The sequence below is a fragment of the Panthera uncia genome (assembly GCF_023721935.1).
Source record: "Panthera uncia isolate 11264 chromosome B2 unlocalized genomic scaffold, Puncia_PCG_1.0 HiC_scaffold_25, whole genome shotgun sequence".
In the NCBI taxonomy this organism is placed as follows: Eukaryota; Metazoa; Chordata; class Mammalia; order Carnivora; family Felidae; genus Panthera; species Panthera uncia.
Genome location: NW_026057581.1, coordinates 10,510,016 through 10,534,548, shown reverse-complemented (window position 1 = coordinate 10,534,548; position 24,533 = coordinate 10,510,016). Strand labels below are relative to the sequence as shown.

Sequence of the window (24,533 nt, the reverse complement as noted above, 5' to 3'; positions counted from 1 at the left end):
AATTCTGGCTTTTCTCCTAAGAAGATCAATCATTTGTCCACATTACTTGACATCTTCAGGTGTCCATTTACTCATTTAGAAAGTAGAAGAGCTGAGGGGCACCTGGGTGGCTCAGTCGGTTAAGCGTCCAGTTTCAGCCCAGGTCATGATCTCACGGTTCGTGGGTTCGAGCCCCGTGTCGGGCTCTGTGCTGACAGCTCGGAGCCTGGAGCCTGCTTCGGATTCTGTGTCTCCCTCTCTCTCTGCTCCTCCCCTGCTCTCACTCCCTCTCTCTCTCTCTCTCTCAAAGATAAATAAATATTTAAAAATTTTTTTTAAAAAAAGAAAGTGAAAGAGCTGGACATCAAGGTCTCTGTGATGCCACCAGACTTTAGAACCTTATGCATCAAAGGAGCTCTGATAAGCCAAAAAACCCTTTCAACTGGTACCAGATGACTCTCCTCCCAGTTGTCAAAAAAGTCAAATGACTTATTAGTAGTTGGGTGTCCCATTCAAAACTCAGGGAACAAATTATTTTCTTCTGTTATGGAACTGAGTACGGACTGAAAACCAGCTTCATGCTGCCTTGACAGAAGTGTGAGGTTTTCTAGATACATCTGCCTTAGATTCTCTTAAGGCTCCTTTAGGTGAAAGTCACAGACACCTAGCTCAAACTTATTTAAAGAGAAAGAGGAATTTATCAGCTTAGATAACTAGGACATCCAGGGTCACATCTAGCAGTGGGGACGAAAAGTTGTGGGACCTGTCAATGTTACACAGATGCTGTATTCTTCCATCCCTCAACTCTGCTTTCTTTTCTGTGGGTTTTGTTGTCAGGCAGTCTCTCTCCCCCTGGGAACAAAGATGGCTTCCTGCAGGTCTAAGCTTCCTGATCATTAACTTCTTTGCTTAAAAAAAAAAAAAAAAAGAAGTATTGCCTTACCACAAATAGTTCAAACAAAACAATAACTGCTGTGGAAAACAGTATGGATGGTCCTCAAAAAATTAGAAATAGAAATGCCATGTGATCCAGTAATTTCACTACTGGGTATTTACCCAAGAACATGGAAACACTAATTTGAAAAGATGTATGCACACCTATATTTATTGAAGCATTATTTACAATAGCCAAGATGTGAAAGCAATCTAAGTGTTCATCAGTGGACTAATGGATAAGGAAGATTGTGTGTGTGTGTGTGTGTGTGTGTGTGTGCACGCGCGTGTGTGCAGGTATATGTATATGTGTGCAGGTATATGTATGAATACTCTGTGGCCATAGAAAGGGATTTCGGATCTTGCTGTTTGCAACAACGTGGATGGACCTAGAGGGTATTGTGCTAAGTGAAATAAGTCAGAGAAAGACAAATACCGTACGATTTCACTCATACATGGGATCTAGAAAACAAAAAAAATGTGTAAACAAAAAGCAGAATCAGACCTATAAATACAGAGAACAAAACTGACGGTTGCCAGAAGAAAGGGGGCGGGGGGGGGGGGGGGTGATGGGCAAAATGGGTGAAGGAGGGTGAGAGATACAGGCTTCCAGTTATGAAGTGAATAAGTCACAAGAATAACAGTCACAGCACAGGGAATATAGTCAATGACACTGTACTAGCTTTGTATGTGACAGATGGTAGCCTACACTTGCGGTAAGCATAACATAATGTATAGAGAAGTCCAATCACTATGCTGTGCACCTGAAACTAATGTTACATTGTGTGTCAACTATGCTCAACTTTAAAAATAGGACTATCTCAACAAAAGGGGGCACCTGGGTGGCTCAGTCGGTTAAGCGTCTGATTTTGGCTGAGGTCATGATCTCACGGTTCATGAGTTCAAGCCCCAAGTGGAGCTCTGCACTGTCAGTGTAGAGCCTGCTTGGGATTCTCAATCTCTCTCTCCCTCCCTGCCTCCCCCTCCCTCTCCCTCCCTCCCTCACTTATGAGTGTGTGCTTTCTCCCTCTCTCTCAAAAGAAAAGAAGAAAAAAGGGGAGCCTGGCTGGCTCTGTCTGTACAGCATGCAACTCTTGATTTTGGGGTTGTACATTCGAGCCCCACATTGGCCACAGAGATTACTTCGAAATAAAATCTTAAAAGAAAAAGAACATAATCTATAATGGTGATTTTTAAAATACCACCACTGCATGTTGCTTAAAACCATTTAAGATGAAACATATTAAAACTTAAACTTTCAGAATATTTTAACAAATAATGATTGCTAAGAATTATTGAGCACTTACCCTGTGTCAGGTACTATTCTAATGCACATGTATAAACTTATTTAGGCCTCACAACAACTCTAGAAAGTGGCTACTATGAAATCTCCATTCCACAGACAAGGACACTAAGGCTCAGAGAGATTAGTTTGCCTACTTTCTGTATGTGTGGTCTTGGGCAAATTATTTGACCTCTCTGTGCCTCAGTTTCCTCATCTGTAAAAATGTCAGCAGCAACTATTTCCTAGGCTATAGTGAGGGTGAGATAAGGGTACACACTAGAACTGAAGGATAGTACCCAACATGGAGTCACTACAGTCAACAAGAAGCCAATCACTCTTGGCATCATTTCCACTTGCCCTTCTCTTACTCCATGACTCTTTCCCTGTAATGTCCAAAAAAATTCAACTTCATGCATGCCAAGATCACTAACAGCATTAGATAAGGTAGAAAGTGTTGTGATGGATCACACCCATGGATATAAGGAAGGACACCCAAAGCCACAGAGCTAGACAAAGCTGAAAACCAGGACGTAGTATCCATGTTGGGATGATGGAGCTGGGGGAAAGAACAAAGTCAAGGCTGCCAATCTAGCCTAGGAGGGAGCCATTAACAAGGCCTATGCCCTGGACGCCGGACCCCAGGGCACCAGACAGAAAAACCTTTAACTGGAAGCTTCTTATACCGCCCCTGCTGGGACAGAAGCCAGCTTCAGAGTGTGCCAGCGGGAGAGCTGCAGGTGGGAGCCCCTTCTCCCCACGTGTGAGATGGTAATGAGTTAGCTTGGCTCGAAGAGAGAGTATGGAACCCAAGGGAAGGTCATATCCTGACAGGAAGCCTTTCATTGACGGTGATTACATGAAGAGATGGGGCTAAATATTATTCATAAATTATTTGGCAAGTTTCACAAAGAAGATAGGATCTTATAGACACTTTCACATACATCCTGGCAAAGGATACTTCTTAACTCAGTTGTGAAATATCCCCTCAACACATTAGTGAAGGTGGTTTCCATTGGAGCGGAAGAAGCTGGTCTGGATTTCCTCGCCATGTGATGGGTGCCTGGAGTCAAAACTATTGTAAGGCTCCATATTTCTCTGATGTTGTTCTTCGAAACAAATGTTTCTGACCTTGTTTTTTTTTCTTAAGTTTATTTACTTATTTTTGAGGGGGGGAGGGGCAGACAGAGAGAGAGAGAGAGAGAGAGAGAGAGAGAGAGAATTCCAAACAGCCTCTGTGCTATCAGTGCAGAGCTCAATGTGGGGCTCAATCTCAGGAACCGTGAGATCATGACCTGAGCCAAGGTCAAGAGTCAGACGCTCAACCACCTGAGCCACCCAGGTGCCCCCTGACCTCTTCCAACCTACAGTTTGCAATCTGTTGGGCAGAGCCACCAGGTGAAACCTTGACATCTCTTTGTCGTGAATATTTTGCCTCTACTTGGTCCCTTGGTCAGTGTGCGGGAGATATGCCATCTGAGTTGCTGAAGCTCGGTTAGGAGAGGACTCAAGTGATGCCCTTGGTGCCGAGCAAAATCCCGGTTCCTCGGTGCCCATCGGCAGGTGCCAGGCATCAAGAGATGTGCAGAGCACAGGAGGGGATAGGAGGACACCTCCAACACACATCTCTGAATTGGGGAAGTATGTATGTCATTTTGACTCCTCCTCCCACAAAATCTGTGGTTGCCATGGTGATGGGAAAGGACTAACCATGGGAGAGGGTTATAAAATATTTCACTGTGGGAAGTACTTTATAGGAATGTAAATCAGCTTTGTTCAAAAGGGCACTTTTTCTTTTTTTACCCCTTCCCCCACCCTGTGGTAACCATCTGTTTGTTATATAGTTAAGAGTTAAGGGAACTTTTGACCTAGACGGATATTAATAAATTAGCTAGTATGATGTTTAGCTAAATGGGAAAATATCAGTAAATACCTTCAGAGGCTCTGACATAGCTATCATCTTGTCTTTTTTTATGTAGTCCCAGAGACCAGACTGGCTACAGATAGTAGATTCCAATGTTGGTAACACAGAGAATCGGTGCAGGCTTAAACACCACTGTTCACTTTTATATTTTTTAAAGCTTATTTATTTTGGTGGGGAGAAGGGGCAGAGAGAGAGAGGGAGAGAGAGAATTCCAGGCAGGTTCCCCACTATCAGTGCAGAGCCCCATGTGGGGCTTGAACTCACTAACTGTGAGATCATGACCTGAACTGAATTTGGAGGCTTAACCACGTGAGCCACCCAGGAGCCCCTACTTTTAATTTGTTTGGGATAAAGCAACCAGTATTTAGGACATTGGTCAGTCTGGAATTCTTTTTTTTTTTTTTTTTAACAGCTTTTTTTTTAAATCTATTTTTGAGAGAGAGCGAGAGACAGAGCATGAATTGGGGGGAGGGGCAGAGAGAGGGAGACAGAATCTGAAGCAGGCACCAGGCTCTGAGCTGTCAACACGGAGTCCAACGTGGGGCTCAAACTGACAAACCGTGAGATCATGGCTTGAACTGAAGTTAGATGCTCACTCGACTGAGCCACCCAGGTGCCCCGATCAATCTGGAATTCTAGGGTGACGTCATGACTTCCAACATGCTTTATCTGTGGTAACCATTTGGGGTTATTTCTCCTTCTTCATAGTGCCCAAGCATATCCTCACATCGCACTAACCATTCAGTCCAGAATGCTGATTATCTTGCCCATCTCCACACCAGATGATTAGTGCCTGAGGGCATAATCCTTATATCCCCACTGCTTAGTACATTGCTTAACAGAGAGTGAGCACATAGGAAATATTTATTAAGTAAATTCTTGCCAAAAAAGAAAAATCAAAGAAATTTAAAAGGTTTTTTTGTTTGTTTTTTTGTTTTTTTCCTCTAATTGATAGACTTCCTTTTCCAGTATGGTTGAGTAAGCTCCAACCGGCCAATCTTTCTAGAGAAAACAGCTCTAATCTGGACACATACACCAACACCAAGAAACCTTGCTGGCCACAAGATTTCATTGGTAAATTCTACCAAACGTTTAAGAAGAAATAACATCAATATTATATCAAGTCTTTCAGAAAATAAAAGCAGAAGGAACATTTCCCAACTTGTTTTATGAGGCTAGCCCAACCCCGGGGCCAGAAACTGCCAAAGACGTGACAAAAAAAAAAAAAAAAGATAAACTCATAAACTTCGTACCTAATCAAAATGCATTTAAAGATTTACTTATTTTTGAGAATGAGAGCGCGAGTGGGGAAGGGGAGACGGTGGGGGTGGGTGGGGAACAGAGGGTCTGAAGCAGGCTCTGCACTGACAGGATTGACAGCAGGGAGCTCGATGTGGGACTTGAACTCACGAGCCATGACATCGTGACCTGAGCTGATGTTGGACCCTCAACTGACTGAGCCACCCAGGTGCACCCAAAATGCATTTAGATAGCCTCATGTGTACTTGTACAGACAGTGCTTTAGCAAATTTAGTAAATTCATAGAAAGTATTTCTTGAATGTTTATTTATTTATTTTGAGAGAGAGAGAGCAGGGGAGGGGCAGAGAGAGAGAGGGTGAGAGAGAATCCCAAACAGGCTCTACACTGTCAGCACAGAGCCCGACTCAAGGCTCCAACTCACGAGCAGTAAAACCATGACCTGAGCCGAACTCAAGAGTCAGAGGCTTAACTGACTGAGCCACCTAGGTGCCCCCATATAAAATATTTCTTACTGATGTACCAGAAAATAAAAGGTGCCGAGTTTAAGATTTATACTCCAGGGGTGACAGAACCTTGTGGAAATTAACTCCAAAATGTAATGGAGTTGGCCCCTTGTATCATCAGTTTCACGGTTAGTCCAGATACATCCATCAGTGGTTTGAAAATGGAAATGAATTGCAGGGAGTCGTACATCTGGGGAGAAAGGTCATTTGGCTGAAGCCTATTTTGGAACACTTTGCTCATCAGAGTGCAAAAATGGCTAAAGAAATTGGAGCCAGAAGTCCCTCTGATTCTACCACGTGTCACCACACAGCTCACAGCTCTGCTAATGTTGATTTCACATATTAATAGCAGCCCTTCTCGTCTGTTAAGCAGTGGGGCCAAACTGCCCTCATGATTGGCAGAAAAATGTATCCCGAAAACGTATGCTAACCTGAACTTTCCTAGTGCTAATGCAAACTTCGATATGACTGAAAACATTAGGTGCTGAATCAGAACCCACCTAAATTTTACTCTATCAAATCTAAGTGCAGTCTTTTAACTCTGTAAATGACAATACTTTCGTTATGAAACCTGAGACCTCTGCTTTACCTCAGTGTACCTGTATCCTTATTTTTCCTTTGTTCTCAGCTCACAGAGAGTGAACTGCTTGCTCCTGGGTTCTGCTCACAGCTAGAGCTAGTCAGTCACGTGATCATACTGAACCGCACAGGCTGGGAAACATGGAGGGTCCATGGAATATTTGGTGAGTACCCTTCTTTCTCCCTCTACCATGTAGTTTTGCTTCTCATGTTTTGGGATCTCCAAAATGGAACTTCAGTTGAATGCCACTACAATTTACTTTGCAGAAGGGCTTGCAATTTATGTGATACATTCCCTGTTTTGCAAAATCAGGGTCTCTGAAGTGATTTCCGGGAATACTGATTCCATAGTGATGAGTCAGCTCAATTCAAACATGCTAATAGTAATTTTCTCTAATTAAAAGTGATTAGATATCTTTTTAAAAAATGTTTTTTTATCATTTTTGAAAAAGACGGCACAAGCAGGGGAGGGGCAGAGAGAGGGAGACAAGAGGATCCCAAGCCGGCTCTGTGCTAATAGCACAGAACCTGATGCAGGGCTCAAACTCATGAACCACGAGCTCATGACCTGAGCTGAAGTTGGACACTTAACCGACTGAGCCACCCAGGTGTCCCAAAAGTGATGAAATATCTGCATGCTTATTTGTACTTTTGAATTCTACTATGAATGTCATGTTACTTGTACAATTGGTGGGCCTAGTGGGGAGTGACAACAGCCACGAAAGAGGCACATGGCAGGGGGGAGAAATGAAAGAGAACATTGGGCCTCAGTGTTTGGAAGGTGTGGTCTTTGATAGGCCACGCCTCTGCCACCCACACTTGGCTTTGGAAGTTCCTCCCCCACTTAACAGTGAAGGTCTACATGGCACTCCACGTCGGAGCAGAGAGCTCCTGGCACGGTGGGCAGGCGGCTAAAGGATTATATCCTCTAACTTCTAAAACTAATGAGCACATTCATATTTCTCTAACAAATAGGTCTAAGGGAAACACTGAACTTGACTTCCTTCACTCAGGAGTCCTCCTAGGACCCAGTCAGAACTCTTGCTCTTGTCGTGTAAACAGGCCTCTCTCCACAGCACTTCAGAGAGTTCACCACCATGTGGATTGTGGGGCCCTCGGGAATCGACAGGACCCGTTCGCATTAGAGGCTGGAGGTCTGAAACTCAGGAGGGTGGCAACGTTTCCCCCCAAAGAACTTGACCTAGTGCTGATACAAGTTGATGTGAACGGTAGATGTGAGCCCACCAAGGGATGGCTGGGCTTTGTTAGTTCTCTAGAGCAGTGGGACCCAACCCTGGCTGCACAGAGAGTCACCTGAGGGAGATTTAGAGGAAACACTTGTTCTTGCCCAACCCCAAACACAACAGGCTTTGGTGATGGAATCATGGTGTGACTTCATCTCTGTTAGTCTCTGCTTCTTTACTAGTAAAGTCTCCCTAACAATACCTGCCCTGTCTACCTCAGAGACACGGGGCGGGTCATGTAAATGAACAGCTTTGTGAAGCAATTTTCAAGTATTATGAAAATGTTAGTTATGTTTCAGTTTTTTAATCATGCTCCCTTGCAACCAAAGACTCCTTTTTATAACAAAGACCATGAAATATTTGGTGACCATGAAATACAGTGAAGCTATTTGGCCCCTTTGGGGCAGAGTCTCATGACTGTGGACTTATTAGGGCCTACTTAGGCAATGATAAAGAGACTGGCCTCATAGTTATGGTCTCATAGGTAATTTGGAATTACCGTGCTGTTTTCTTGGGCCAGCACGTGCTCAAACCTGGGCGCTATTTGAGAAAGAAACAGTTCGAAATCCCAGTAGATACAGTGAAACAATAAAATACAAGCTGAGTTTAAAAAATACAATCTGACTTAAAGAAAGTTGGGGTAAAAAGGCCTATTTGTAAAGAACATAAGAACTTTGCCAGGAAAAGATGTAGCACGGCACATAGATGCATGTGTGCGTAGCCCCAATCCTTGACCTTCCCATCTTTTCCTACAAGAAGGGTGGAGATGGAATATGGAAGGTCCCGTTTCTGTCCCAGATCTACCATTAATCACCCATGTGACCTAAAGCAGCCCATTTTCAACTCTGTAGGCCTCCGGTGTTATTTGAGTCATTTTGAACTTTTTTCCCGGTCCTAAAACTCTATGGCTCGAAGCAGATTTCCTACAGTCATCCTGTAAGTGATTTTAGATTTTTGTTGTGGCTACCTTTAAGACATGGGTAGGCAAACCATTGACCGATTTGACCAGAGTCCTTTCTTAGGAAATCAGCCTCCTCTCGTATCATTATTTCTGAGGGAAAATACGAGCTGTTCTCCAGCTACCGTAATGGATATACCATATGTTATAATCTTCAGCCAGTCAGTCAACAAAAGTCAGTGGTTGGGCCGCCCATGCTGTGTGAGTGGTTCTTGGAAGTTAGATTCATTATTAGCCGCATTAACCCCGAGATGACTTCAACAGTGTCCCAAGCCCACCACCAGGTGAGGCGAAGAGGGGCACTTTTGGTTCCTTCACTCTGGGAGTTGATAGCATTGTTGGATATCAGAGAACCAGCACACTGGGGCTGTCTCTGCTCTTCATGACCTGACAAGAGATGTGAGTCAGGCAACTCCATACCTCAAAGTCCCGTGTGCTTGATGAAATTGGAAATGTGGTGACTGAGAACACCAAGTTCTTCACCCAATCGTAACCAAGGCTACCGCAATGGCACCATAAGGCTTTGTGACTCTCTACAAGTTACTCGGCAAATTCACCCCAAGTTGTTGTAATTCTAGACCAACTTCCCCAAACTACCCAGCTACTAACAGCACTTCCCTTTTATGGTGAAAGGAATACAGGGTCTAGAAAAATCCCTTTGGAAAAACATATATTAATTTGACAAATATTTTTGAGTGTTTACAATGTGTCAGGCAGTGTTCTGGGCACGAGGGATACAGCTATGAACACAAACAACTTTGCTTCCTGGAGTTTATATTCTAGCTGTTAGAGGCTGACAAAAAAACATGCTGTTTAGATTCTTCTTCAGAACTTTAATTTTTGTTTTAAGTTTATTTATCTTTTGTAATCGCTATACCCAATATGAGGCTTGAACTCATGACCCCAAGATCAAGAATCACATGCTCAGGGCACCTGGGTGGCTCAGTCGGGTAAGTGTCCGACTTTGGCTCAGGTCATGATATCGAGATTTGCGAGTTAAAGCCCCGCATCTGGCTCCATGCTGTCAGCACAGAGCCCACTTCAGATCGTCTTTCCCCCTCTCTCTCTCTGCCCCTCCCCTCTTGTGTTATCTCTCTTTCTCTCAAAAATAAGCATGAAAAGAGGCACCTAGGTGGCTCAGTCGATTAAGCGATTAAGCGTCCAACTTCAACTCAGGTCATGATGTGACATCTGTGAGTCCGAGCCCTGCACCAGGCTCTGTGGTGACAGCTCAGAGCCTGGAGCCTGCTTCCGATTTGGGTCTCCCTCACTCTCAGCTCCTCCTCCACTCACAGTCTATCTCTGAAAAATGAGTAAGTGTTAAAAAATTTTTTTTAAAGAAACATTAAAAAAAAGAGAGAGTCACATGTTCTTCCAATGGAGCCACCCAGGCGCCCCTTCAGATCTTTTAAATATACTCTTATCATGATCTTTCTTTAAAATGTGGCACCCCAAAATTGAGCATAAACTTCAAGTATTCTAAAATGGAAGCTGGCTTTCCAGAGTGTAATGAAAGTGCATTTAAAAATGTTTTTCTTAATGTTTATTCATTTTTAAGAGAGAGAGAGAAAGAGATAGAACATGAGCGGAGGAGGGGCAGAGAGAGAGGGAAACACAGAATCTGAAGCAGGCTCCAGGCTCTGAGCTGTCAGCACAGAGCCCGACGCGGGGCTCAAACCCACGAACCACGAGATCATCTGAGCCAAAGTTGGATGCTTAACTGACTGAGCCACCCAGGTGCCCCTGAAAGTTTATTTTAAACATTTATATTTACCTTTGTCAAAGGAGGAGGATCGGATCTATTTTATTTAACAGTTTTTGGCTCGATTTGTAACTCAAATATTTAGGCCTGTGGCCCATGGGGCTCCACTTGAACTATGGTCTCAGGACCCACCAGTGTCAGAGGTGGGGGTGCTGATGAGAGTGTGGCCCCCTCACAAATCATTCCCTACTCTTGGCATCAATATTAGTAGGTTCAAGTTGTTTTTTCCAAACAAATCAACCACACGGTATAATTTTTGTTAGGTGTTTTCTGTTGCAGAAAACGAACCCGCACACATTAGCTTCTCTGGGTGCCTTTTCCCCCCTCAACTGCTACCTGGATTCCTCACCCTTGTGTCTTTTCTCTCCTCCCCCGCCCCTGCTGCCCCCAGCTGCTTCTCACTTCGGATTCCGGCTTGCTCACTGCTGCTCTGTGTTTGTCTCCCAAGGAGTATGTGCTTAGCATCCCCCAAGGCTTCCACCTGCCTGACTTGGTCCATACTTCTCAATTTATAACTTCAAGGACAAACTTCTAATCAGATCTTCTTGCCCCATTTTGGGAAAACTTGTTCATCCCAGGCCAGTTCACAGGCCAGTTTCCTGGTCCAGTCAATACATTTGGTGGGACATTGATAGATAGGCTGTGCTTTGTTGAGATGTGCAGTCTATCCAAACAGCTATTGTGGGAGAGGGTCATGCAGTGAACGCACAGTGGCCAAGGGCTGGCTCATCAGCAGGGCAGTGGGAGGGGACACAGCAGATGCCAGGACAGTTCAGTGTGGTAGTTGTGGTGAGTCTCGGCAGCCTCCCTATCATATTTTCTTTTTTTTTCATTAGTAAAGATTTTTTTTAATGTTTTATTTTTGAGAGAGAGAGGGACAGAGCATGAGTGGGGGAGGGGCAGAGAGAGAGGGAGACACAGAATCCAAAGCAGGCTCCAGGCTCTGAGCTGTCAGCACAGAGCCCGACGTGGGGCTCGAACTCACAGATCGTGAGATCAGGACCTGAGCCGAAGTTAGACTCTTAACCAACTGAGCCACCCAGATGCCCCCTGCCTATCATATTTTCTACATATTCTTTTTTTTTTTTTAAGTTTCTTTATTTTGAGAGAGACAGACACAGCACAAGATGGGGAGGGGCAGAGAGAGAGGGAGAAAGAGAATCCCAAGCAGGTTCTGCACAGTCAGTACAGAGCCCGACGTGGGGCTAGAACCCATGAACCATGAGATCATGACCTGAGCCGAAACCAAGAGTCAGATGCTTAACTGACTGAGCCCAGGTGCCCCCCCCCTTTTTTCCCCTACATATTCTTCGAGAAAAGAGTTCATGTCCCTTGTAACCATGGTTCACCACCATAGTGGCTCAGTATTAGTGGAACACTGACCACCAGTATGCATTTCTTCTTCTCCCTGTGGCTGGTGGTGTAAGGATGATTAAATCTTCATTCACCCGGGGTTTTCCTCACTTTTCTGAGATATATGGAGTACTGCTTCTTCCACAAAAGAGGCATCATTCACTAAGCGGGGTGCAGACCCCAACTTGGTGAGGAGCTGGGAAAGGGCTACGTAAGGCACTAGCAAATGGGTGATGGCTTGGGTTCTGGGGTCCAGAGTGAGACCCGCTAGGGAGGAGGTTTATACATCTGAACTCAAGTTCTTAGAAAATGCCAAGGAAAAAGACTGAGAAAACAAGTCCAGGTGGTAAGTCAGAGCAAGGTCAAAAACAGGAGACAATTCAAGGATCAGGAAATGGGCAAAACTAGAACAGATGGAAGATGATGTCACAACCGCTGAGACCAGAGCCAAAGTGTCTGTGCTTGCTTTTAGGGACTCACCAGGTGGCACAGAGGACGTGGGGCTGGCCTAAACGGACATGGTGGAGGGGGACATTCAGGAAGAGACTGTTATCTCCTACGTTTACTCCTGGTCACATTCTTTTGTCTCCAGTCTCTGGAGGGTCATTCCAGTTCTCCTCCATCACCTCTGAACCTTTTACTTCTTGCTGCAATCATTTCTTCCTGCCGGTCTCAGAGGCTCCAATCTCTTTAATAGCCTGGAGTTGGGTGGGGCAATACGGCAAGCCTTTTAACCAGCTTGCTTTAAGGAATGCAGTCCTGAAGATGAATATAGCTGCTGCGTTGCAGGTCACTGAGGCTGTTCCCTTAGCAGGTGCAGCCTGGAGACCCAAGAACAGCAAGCTTTGTGTCTTCCCCAGGAAACCCTGCTCCCCCATGATGCCACTCCTGGGAAGAGCGCCTTTGTCTTTAAGATTACTTGGTAATCGGGGCACCTGTGTGGCTCAGTCGGTTGAGCGTCCGACTTCGGCTCAGGTCACGATCTCGCGGTCTGTGAGTTCGAGCCCCGAGTCGGGCTCTGGGCTGACAGCTCAGAGCCTGGAGCCTGCTTCGGATTCTGCGTCTCCCTCTCTCTCTGCCCCTCCCCTGTTCATGCTCTGTCTCTCTCTGTCTCAAAAATAAATAAATGTTAAAAAAAATTAAAAAAAAAAAAGATTACTTGGTAATCTACCAAGTAGAGGTATTACCAAGGTCATTCACTATCACCTTGTGGTGTGATTCGCTCCCACACCATCTCAAGCACTCACACCCCATACTTCCGGTAGCGTAATGACAAGGTAACAAGTAATACCTTGACCACATACCTCCACACCTGCACATCCTACACCTGTCCTATCAGTGCTGTCTAAACCAGACACAAGCACAGCTCTCTAGTCAAAGATGATGCCACCAATAATTCCAAATAGGAGAAAGTCCCTTGAATTGTCTCCACTGACCCTGAGGTCATTAAAATGTCATTGTTCCTGGGGTGCCCGGATGGCTCAGTCGGTTGAGGGTCCAACTCTTGATTTCAGCTCAGGGCATGATCTCACAGTTTGTGGGTTCGAGCCTCACATTGGACTCTGTGCTGACAGGGCAGAGCTTGCTTGGAATTCTCGGTCTCCCTCTCTCTCTGCCCCTCTCCTTCTTCCTCTCTCTTTCTCTTTCAAAAATGAATAACTACACCTTAACAAAAATCATTGTTCCTGAGGAAAACTTTTTAAAGGTCAATCCACAGTTGTCCCACTTGCAAATGATCAAGCCTGAACATTTATCTCTGCCTGAGACAGCTTTTCTTGCTACACAACTGAGGGTATCAGTGAGGTCACTGACCTAAAGATGACTTCCAAATGTGGGGGGAAGGGGTTGTTATGAGAATCCCTGCTTGGAATGCACTTCCGAACGGTGGTCCAGTGTGCCTGAAATCTTAGTGTGGTGCATCGGAAGCAGTGAAAACACAATGGGCTTTTGCGGACTGGCACGGACCAGGCTCTCTCTTTTAGCTCCAACGGACAAATTGAACCTTCTGGAACAATTTAGGAGCTATCTCCGGTATCTACGTTGTATCTATTAAAACTGTATAATAAGGGCACCTGGGTGGCTCAGTCGTTTAAGCGTCCGACTCTTGATTTGGGGTCAGGTCATGACCTCAGAGTCCTGAGATCCAGCCCTGCACTGGGCTCCGTGCTGAATGTGGAGCCTGCTTAGGATTCTCTCTCCCTCTCTCTCTCTCTCTCTCTCTCTTTCTCTCTCTCTTCTCCTCTGTTCCTCCCCTACTCTCTCTCTCTCAAAAACAAAACAAAACCAACACTGTTTGTATAATAGAAACCTGTTGATAACATCAGCTATAACCTGAAGCAAACCCTCACCTTTCAGAACCAATACTTCCTCCCTGTGAAAAAAATGTATTTTGCTGCTGCTTCTAAGATGCCACTGATTTGGTACTATTCCAGCAACCCTAAACCCTGAAATGTTTACACTAGCTTAAAACACATGGTTTATAATGAACCGGCCGCCTCACCTGAAATTTCCCCCTGTGTGCTCAATCGATTGTGCCACGAAAGCAGGTGTTATCTTGGTCAAAGCTAATTCAAGAAGTATTTAAGCGTTGACCAGTGGCCTGAAGGCTGTTGGAGCCTCAAGGGAGCTGGTTCCTGAGTATACGGTGTGTGCAATGGGACAAATTTAAATGGCACAGATAAAATCTCTATCACAAAAGTGACCAGGTTACCACTGATTAGGAAAAGGAAGGCAAATTCATTTCTGCCACCAACCGGCTGTGGTGACTTAGCTCTTTATTAACACAAACAGGTAGCAAGACTGCCCTTTAGCCTTCCAACCACTGGTATGAATGTAGAATGTTCTGTGGTCCTTTAGAACTTATGCCCAGGGGTGCCTGCGTGGCTATCAGTTAAGCATCTGACTTCAACTCAGGTCATGGATTTAAGAGTTCGAGCCCTGCATCGGGTTCTCTGCTGTCAGCACAGAGCCTGCTTCAGATCCCTCTGTCTCCCTCTCTCTCTGCCCTTCCCCACTTACACTCTCTCTTTCAAAAAAACAAAAAAACAAAAAACAAAACAAAAAAAAAACCCACAAAACTTAGGCCCACACAGGCTTTTCTCCACCAGCCAACTGGTATTTCCTGAGTGCCTGTGGTGGGGGAGACACAGATATTAATAGACACGCTTGCCTTTTAAATGGGCAGTTCAACTGTTCTTCTTACTCAAGTAACTCAGGATCTATAGTTATCCCATCTAACGTGCCATCAAAGAAGCTGCATGTTGAACGACACCGATGCACATCACATAATCCTTTTTCTCTTGAACTCTCTAAAAAAAAGTCTCCTTTCTCTGCACATCCAACCAAAAGAAATAGCTACCTGTAAATAGAGTACACATAGTAACAGTATACATTCACGTATCCCCCCCCCCCCCCCCGCCTCCCCACATCTGTTATCTTATTTAGGAGCAAGGGATTTGGGAGTCAGAACTCAGCTCCCATTGTGACTATCACAGTAAGTAAATGTGACCTTGGTAAAGTCTTTAAACTCTCTGGGTCTCAGTTTTCTCATCTCTAAAATGGGATTAATAATAGACATTACCTCCCCGGGTAGAGCTGTAAGGATAAAATGAGCTAATATTTGCAAATTTCTTAGCACAGGGAGTACAAACTCGATAAATGGTAGATTTAACTTTTATTCTTTAATAATTACCTCAACCTTTATAAGTTTGCCAGGCAGTTATAATTATCCCTGCTGGATAGATGAGATTAACTTATCCAGGGTTCAGCAATTCATTAGCGGAAGTTCCAGGCCTTCAGATTCCAGGTCCCAGAGCGCCCCCTCCCCCCCATACCCTATTACCCCCAGTCAGCCTTGTAGACTTTTATAGAATGGGCTGCACTGTCCAGCACAAGAAGAGAGTTCTCCTTGGTGAAGGTCAGTGCCACAGGATGGGAAAGACCATGGGTGATCATGGGCTTCAGGACTGGAAACTCCTCAGGTTTTCCTAAGCATAGGACAGCCTGACTAGAAGTATCTGCAACAATCACATTCCCCTGGTGATCAAAGGTCACCGCGGAGGCAGTTATTCTCGAGGGGAAAAAGAGGCTCAGCCCAAAGGTATCCACCTGGCCCACGAGCTGCATGCTGGGGCTGAACACCTTCACCGTGGTGCCGCAGGCTCCGGTCCCCAGGCCGGGAGGGTGCTCTAGGACTGCAATGGCCCCGGTGAGCCACGACACGGCCACCCCTCTGGGATTGCTCAGATGAACTTGCAACTTCTCGGTCCTCCTGAGGACCCCTTCTGGAAAGTCGACTTCCAGCAGGTGCAGGGACCCTGCCTCCGCATCAGTTACCACGACCCCATTCTGAGGGGTCGTCTCCACACCCCAAGGTAAGGAGAACTGGCCTCTAATGACAAGCTTGACCTGGCCAAAAAAATCAAACACTTTGATGGAGCGGTCGCCGGCGTCGGTGACAACCACATGACAGTCGTTGGTGACGGTGACATCAAGTGGGTACCTAATGTCCTGAGCGCCCTCCCCCTTCTCTCCAAACTGATGAGCACATCCTCCCCCGGAATCAAAGATCTTGACCCGTCTCCTGCCGTCGTGCGCCACCACGACCCGCCCGGTCTTGGGACACAGCGCCAGCCCCGTGGGGTTGACCAGGGTCCCCCAACCTCCGAAAACGTGATGGCAGGTGAAGGCCCCGGGGGCGCTGGGGGCGGCGCGGTGGGCGGCGGGGGCTGGGCGGAGCGCCGAGCCCAGGAGCTCCAGGAGGTGAAGCACCGGCAGGCAGTCGCTGGTGTCGCAGCCCCGGCAGGCTCGGCGGCAGAAGGGGCACTCGAGGGCCAGCGTCCGCGGGTGCGCCAGCGCAGCCACGCAGGCCAGGCACACCACGTGGCCGCAGGGCAGGTTGCGCGGGCGCCGCTGCTGGCGGTGGCCGAACCTCTCAAAGCACACCTTGCACTCGAGCAGGCTGATCTCGGCCTCGCGCACGAGCTCCTGCAGCGCCGGCCCGCTCCCCGACGCCTCGGTCCCCATCGCGTTCCAGCTGCGCGGCCAGCCGGCGGGGACCGACGCTGCCGCGGCGCCGCGCTCGGTCACGGTCACGGGGCGGGGCGCTGGTCCTGACGTCGCCGGTCCAGCGCGCAGCCGCTGGGCCGCCGCCTGCTGTTCCCCCTGGTGGGCGCGCGCGGCACTGACTCGGGAGGGCCCTATCGTGGACGCTTAACAAGCTGTAACCACCGCGCGTGGGCAGACCTGTCGCCTTCACGACAGTCGTGGGTGGGTCATCCCCACTTTACGCACGAGGAAGCTCACCTATTGAAGAGGCACGAGCGGGTTGCTCCCGATCACCCAGGCTGTAGGTGTCAGAGCAAGTGGAACATAGCGTTCCATCCCCGGCACCCTGCACTTTCCAATCCGTAGCGCGGGGCGCTGGATTCCGGGGCTGGCCAGGCATGACGCGTGGTCCCACAGCTCCGGGCGCTTGAGATCTGACTGGGAAACACGCATGAGGGCATTTAAACTTCAAGGGGGTGAGGCCGGTGTGCCTGTTTCTTCCATCACACCAGTAGTGAAGTAGATGCTTAGTGAATACTTGTAAAAGTGAATTCCTGTATGAACAAAGGAATGTTATAGGAAAATACAAGAAACCTGATCGGTGAGTTTCAGATCGGGGAACGATGGCTGGGAATGTCTTCCAGAGGAATATGAAATAAGAAAGCTGCTAATGAGGGGCGCCTGGGTGGTTAGGTTGGTAAGCATGGGACTTTGATTTTGGTTCAGGTGGTGATCTGCCGGGTAGGTGAGTTCGAGCCCTGGGTAGGGTCTGCACTGACAGCGCAGCCTGCTTAGGATTCACTCTCTGCCCCCACCTTTGCTTGCCTGTGCGCGCGCTTTAAAAATAAGTCAGGGGCGCCTGGGTGGCTCAGTCGGTTAAGCGTCGGACTTAGACGCAAGTCATGATCTCACGCTCCGTGGGTTTGAGCCCCGCGTCGGGCTCTGTGCTGACGGGCTCAGAGCCTGGAGCCTGTTTCAGATTCTGTGTCTCCCTCTCTCTCTGTCCCTCCCCTGTTCACGCTCTGTCTCTGTCTCAAGAATAAATAAACATTAAAAAAAATTTTTTTTTAAATAAGTAGGCAAACTGAAAAAAAAGAAAAAGAAAATAGCTGTTAGTCATAATCACTAGAGAACCTGATCAACGCCTACCTTCTTTTAAGTGGTTCACATAGATTACCTTATTTAAACCACATGACAATCCCATAAGGGCATGTTTTCCAGCCCCCCTCCCCCCTTTTCTGCAATAGAGTTCATAAAGGCTAAGTATCTTGCCCAGGGACACATGGCTAGCTAATGTCTGGGCGTGATTTGAAGCCAGTTTGCACAGCCCACGCTCTTAACTATCCCAGAAATTCTCAAACTTGATAAATTTGGCACATGGTAAACACCTGAGTCTCATCTGGAGGTTTCTTTCATTCAGAGTGTGGTCTGGGCAGCTGGATTTTTTTTTTTTTAATGCTCCGGGTGATTATAATGTACAGTCAAGTTTGAAAACCACTGCATTACAATCCCTTCACATCATCACCAGGTTCAATTCTTCCAACTTCAGTCAAAACTGAAAACAAAGACCATGTACCATATGTTGGAAATTTTTCAAACAGGAGATAACACCATCTCTCTCAGGAATCCATTGTGCTACTACAATTTCTCATTTTTAGGAGTCCTCCTCACCGCCCCTCCCCCCCCCCAATGTCTTACATGGACATTGTCTTCGTAAGACCATATATCAGATCACTTCCCTTCACTTAAATCATCATTTTTTTTCATTTAGATCATTATTATGGTCATTCATCCTCTTATTTGCTAGACTTTTGCAAAAATGGGATTTTTATCCCCTGTTAAAACCCCTGAAGGGAGCTTTAATGTAACTGAAGTCATATCAAATAGAAATTATTTCCTGAAGTAATCTTTGAGTTAAGAAATACATTCAGGGGGTTCCTGGCTGGCTCACTCCGTACAGCATGTGACTCTACATTTCAGGGTGGTGAGTTGTAGCCCCATGTTGGGCATGGAGCCCACTAAAAAAGGGAAAAAGAAACAAAAAAGGAAGAAATACACTCTGGACACCAAAAATGGCATGTTTTTAGAACTAATATTGTCTAATAGAAATACAAGAGCCACATATATAATAGAATTATTAATTATCAATTAAAATTTCTAGGAACCACATTTTTAAAAAGTAAAAAGAAATGACTGAAAATTATTTAATACATATTTTGTTTAACCCCAAATACCATTTTGACATGAAATCACTATAAAAATTAATGAAATATTTTACAGCCATTATCTTTAGTACTACATAAAATCTAGTGTATATTTTACACTCACAGCACATCCTAATTCAGACTAACCCCAAGATGGGGGGCACCTGGGTGGCTCAGTCAGTTAAGCCTCTGACTTTGACTCAGGTCATGATCATATATTCGTGAATTTGAGCCCCACATCGGGCTCTCTGTTGTCAGCACAGAGCCCGCTTCGGATCCTCTGTCTCCCTCTCTCTTACAAAACAGAACAGAACAAAAAACAAAGACAAAAACAGACAATGTCAAATGCTCAGGATCCACATGTGACTGGCGGCTACTTCATGGAACAGTACAGATGTAGAGGAAGTCTATGCTGCAATAGATTGCCTTCCCAAGATGCTTTCCGGACTGATTTCATTGATCTGTGACTTTCTTCTAACTTGTCTCTACTCCAACGTTGTTTTAAGACCCCAACTCATTTCAAAGCTTCGACGGACCCTTCAGTGATATTCTGCCAGACTGTGTGGGACTCTCAGGCTGCCTTATAATCCTACTTTCTTTATCTTTTTATCCTTTGCTGCCCCTGCAGGGCAACCAGTCAAACTGCACCAAGAGGCCGAGGTGTTCGGTGAGGTAAACCAGAGAAAGCTTCAACACCATGTGACATATTTAAGAATGTGAACAGTAGTCGCTCTTCACTTGGTGGTTAGGCAGCGTGGCGGTTCTGGAAAACCCCGGGGCGCACACACAGACCATCCCTCCCAGCGACTCATACCGTCAAGTCTTTAATGGTAAATTTAAAGCATGGAAACCTAAGTTTGTGGCGTTTGATCGAGAGGGTTTTCTCAATGATACAAGGCTTCTGAACTAAGAATTGAGGCTCTCCCCATTCTAGCTGGGCGTCCCTAGACATCATTTTCTTCATTGTTCTCTGGCTCTCCATGGAAAGAATCACAAACTATTCCAGCATCCCTACCGACCCAACCCAGTCATCCCTCCCTCCCCACCTGTCCCTTTTCTGCTTCACCAAATACATGGAGTCCAATTTTGCTTTTTGTACGGTCTCAGAGTTACTCTTTATCTTCATCCCCTCTTTCTTCTGCTCTTATCTCTGGAAAAGAAAAACTATAAGCTCCAGGAGGGCGGGAAGCACGTCTTTTTTTTTTTTTTTTTGGCTAGACACTATTATCCCCCCGTGTGCAGCATATACCTGACACACAGGAGGAGCCCAACAAATGTTTTTTTCGGATGGATGATTGGATGAATACTTAAAAGGATACAACTTACAGGGATTCAACCCAGATGTTCTATTCGTTCATAATTCTCTAGTATTACAGGAAGCGTTGTTTAAAAGGTAGCATTTATCCAGGACCCAGGCTGAGCATTTTGCTTATCTCTAGAGGCAATGCTGATAGGTTTCTCAAATACCTTATCGGGTATAATCGTCGTACATACATACACAGGTTGATTAATAAAAGAAATGCCCTGAGTCCGGCTCTGACATTTTGAGCTTGCTCTGATGGATGTGGCCTTTCCTGTGGCCGAGTCTCCGTGGATTTCCTCTGTGCTTCTCTCTGACACTCCTCACTTACAAGGTCCTGGAATAGCCTGCCGGTACCTTCCTGCTTCCACCTAGAACAAGCCTTGAGGGTTGTGGGGGCAAACGATTTGAAGAGAAGAACTTGTGGTCAGTAGGTGACCTACGTGCAAAGTACCACATGGCAGAGGAGGGGAAACAGAGACCCAGCTCCGTCCGGGTGGTTACCGCAGAGGCGGGGCTGAGGAACCTGAGGAGGGGGAGTTAGTGCCCAGGCATGTGGACTCCTGGACACTTCCACGCGGTTTTGAAGGAATCCCAGAATGATTCCAATGACACTGCTACATCCCAGAATGTACTGACAGTGATTCAAGAGACAGGAAGAGAGGAAAGCCCATTGAAAAGAAGCATCTCTGGGCACCTGAATGGCTCAGTCGGTTGAGTGTCTGACTTCAGCTCAGGTCATGATCTCGCGGTTCATGGGTTCAAGCCCCACATCGGGCTCTGTGCTGACAGCTCAGAGCCTGGAGCCTCCTTCAGATTCCGTGTCTCCCTCTCTCTCTGCCTCTCCCCTCTTCATGCTCTGTGTCTCTCTCTCTCTCTCTCTCAAAAATAAATAAAATCAATTAAAAAAAGTTAAAAAATAAAAGAGGAGCAAAGACAGTGGGACCTTTTAGCAAGGGCTAGTGAGCCCACAAGAGCGAAAACATGCTCCCTTTGCCAACCTGAATCTCTTCTGCGCTGGTCAGGTTTGAGTTTCAGGCCAGCCTGTGATTCCTTGGACTCTATCCTCGGTTGTGGTGAAGGGGCCTGGCTTTGCCCTTCCCCAGGGCATCTTGTCTTCGAGCACCCACTCTGAGCACCTGTCTAATTTTGCAACTCATGTCCCATGTGTGTGGCTTCCCAGGGGTGAGGGATTTGGCGAAGAGGGGAAAGGGTTGGGTATCTTGAGCGGCTGCAGAGAAATGAGCTGGGGGATGTATGCTTGGAAATGAAAATCTGGAGATTTTAATTCTCAATTTGAAAATGTGTTTCTCAGGGTGAAAATGTGTTTCTCTTCTCCTCCCACCTGCTTTCCCTGAGCAGTGTCATCCTTGCTCTTGGTGTGAGTGGCCATTTCACAGCCCTAATGCAGCCTTACCACACTCTGTAGTAACATTCAATGTGCTGTCTCTTCACCTGGAGTCTATGATTCCTCAGAACAGGACTGCCTTCAATCATCAGTGGATTTCATCTCCTAGCACTTTCAAGAGTTTTCAAGGGTACTTACATTTGCGGACTAAATCTAATAATGGAAAAGATTACATAACCATGGTACCACCATATGGGAGAACATTTATGTAGCTATGAAAACATCTTGTTTTTAAAGAATACTTAGTGACATGAGAAACGGCTGATGAAATACCAGAGAAGATAGTAAAGATACAAGAATGTCGGGGCGCCTGGGTGGCGCAGTCGGTTAAGCGTCCGACTTCAGCCAGGTCACGATCTCGCGGTCCGTGAGTTCGAGCCCCGCGTCAGGCTCTGGGCTGATGGCTCGGAGCCTGGAGCCTGTTTCCGATTCTGTGTCTCCCTCTCTCTCTGCCCCTCCCCCGTTCATGCTCTGTCTCTCTCTGTCCCAAAAATAAAATAAAAAACGTTGAAAAAAAAAATTAAAAAAAAAAGATACAAGAATGTCTCCTTAATCGATCTCAATTTGCAGAAACATACACATATGTTTCATATGTGAATAGACAGAGAAAACACATTGCCGTTGTAGCACTAACTCTCTCTAGAGATAGGATTTGGTTGTTCTGGTCTTTCTCTTTAGACTCTCTTATGCTTTCTGAGTTTGCAGTGTGAAAGTATTATTTTATTATTATTTCAGTATAAATAAGTGTTAATATTTTATGGTGTATTTTATTTCTAAATACTTCCCTTGACTATTTTTCTTCTATCTCCTAGAGTTAACACCAATATTGAAACAAGTTTCTGTTAATATTCAGTGGTTGAGGATCATGGGTTTTAAGATACGTATTTTCAATTCACCCATTAAAGCTACACCCAATAAACAAATCTGGGATGTGATTATTTGCTGCAAACCAGCAGGGTAACTGCCTTAAGGCACATATGGCATTCTATCCTGTCCCCATCAACTTAGCCACTCTGGTGAATTTGTAATGTAATGTTTGATAAGACATAAATCACATTGGCTAAGAAGTGAGGGAAAGTCCAGAGGTGTAAGGATGAAAGACAATTAAAAAAATTTTTTTAAGCGGTTGTTTTTTTAAAAAGACCTTTAAAAAGTGTGTGCCATACACATAATACATGTTTGCATAAACATACTTTTAAATTCTCCTTCTTATTAAAATAAGTGACAGGTATACACTACAATGGAGTAGGAGGAGAATTATTTGGATTACTTTTTCTATGGGTCATTTTTTTTTATTTGTCCCTTCATTCTTTTGTCCAGAAATCCCCCTTATGTGATAGTATCTCTCACAACATACGTCTTTCAGGCAACCTTCTGTGGTCCCTGTACCATTAACCCTGTAGAGCACCAGATCTCCGGCTGGCCACAGGAGTGTAAAAGCTTTGGTTATATGCCTTTGTGTTTTTTTTTCCACATCCACCCAAATGGACTATTACACACTTTTCTTGTCTCGGCCTGCCTGCCACTGAGAACACGGAGCTTGTATACTCCTGTATTCATGCCTGCTACTTAGGCAGGGCAGGGCATTTCATAAATCACTGTTTTATAGAGGCTCAGGAAATCTATTATTTAAAACACAAAATTATGGGGCACCTGGGTGGCTCAGTCAGTTAAGTGTCCGACTTTGGCTCAGGTCATGATCTTGCGGTTGGTGAGTTTGAGCCCTGCATCCGGCTCTGTGCTGACAGCTCACGGCCAGGAGCCTGCTTCCGATTCTGTATCCCCCTCTCTCTCTGCCCTTCCCCCGCTCGCAATCTTTCTCTCATAAAAAAAAATTTTTTAAGTACAAAATTAAAGGCATTTTTAGAAAACTCTGAGGACAATTCAATAGCTCTAAAATAATCTATATGTAATTTATCTCCCATCTTGAGACTTTTTATTTATTTAAAAAAATATTTTATTTTTGAAAGAGAGAGAGAGCGTGAGTAGGGGAGGGGCAGAGAGAGGAGAGACACAGAATCCGAAGCAGGCTCCAGGCTTCGAGCTGTCAGGTCAGAGCCCCACTCAGGGCTTGAACCCACGAACCATGAGATCACCATCTGAGCCAAAGTCAGACACTTAACCGACTGAGCCACCCAGGTGTCCCTTGAGACTTTTTAAAAAGTCAGTACAGAATATGTAAGAAAATCAACTACCTGAGGATATCTCAACTTTACTGTTTAAGATTCTTTGTGTGTGAGTTACAGAAATCAACCCTAGCCAGAGAAAAGAGGTATCACAGGGGCACAGGCGTTCTCCGCCCGCATGCAGCTGGGTTTCAGGACACCCAGAACACCTGGGGCCTCTCTCCAGCTCCCATCTCTGCTTCGCTTTCGCAGATCAGCAGTGTCTGGTTCTCATACCTGCATGATGGAATGTGGCCGCTCCACAGTTCTTGGGGTCACAGTTCACTTAGATACTCTAAGTATCTAACTTGCTTTTCTTGCCACAGTCCTAAAAATCCCTGAAGAGAACCGGATTGGCCCCATTCAGGTCAGTTGTCCATCCTTGGTTCATTCCACCAGCCACAGGGGTGGAGTCAGGCAGGCATGGCCTCTGGAAGCCCACACTCGGGACTGGGGCAGGTCTCAGAGAAGCAAGGACCACTGTGAGCCAGCAGACTCCAAATCAATAGCCTGATAAGTACTAGAATCAGACCAGGGCCCGAGAGCATCTAGGGTAGCAGTTCCTACATGGAGCAAAACATGTGGGGAGGTCAATTCTGAAGTCCAAGTAAGTTTTCAGTGTTCTGCCTATG

General features: G+C 45.8%; 1 protein-coding gene across 1 annotated transcript; it reads right to left on the bottom strand.

Moving 5' to 3' along the window:
• Positions 1-15,290: 15,290 nt before the first annotated feature.
• NHLRC1 (NHL repeat containing E3 ubiquitin protein ligase 1) lies at positions 15,291-16,858 on the bottom strand. Its single transcript, XM_049654991.1, has one exon. It carries the CDS (start codon positions 16,801-16,803, stop codon positions 15,616-15,618), a length of 1,188 nt encoding a protein of 395 aa, XP_049510948.1. The 5' UTR covers positions 16,804-16,858; the 3' UTR covers positions 15,291-15,615.
• Positions 16,859-24,533: the final 7,675 nt, after the last annotated feature.

Coding starts and splice junctions, on each gene's coding strand:
- NHLRC1 (XM_049654991.1), bottom strand. CDS start 16,803: ATGGGGACCGAGGCGTCGGGGAGCGGGCCGGCGCTGCAGGAGCTCGTG.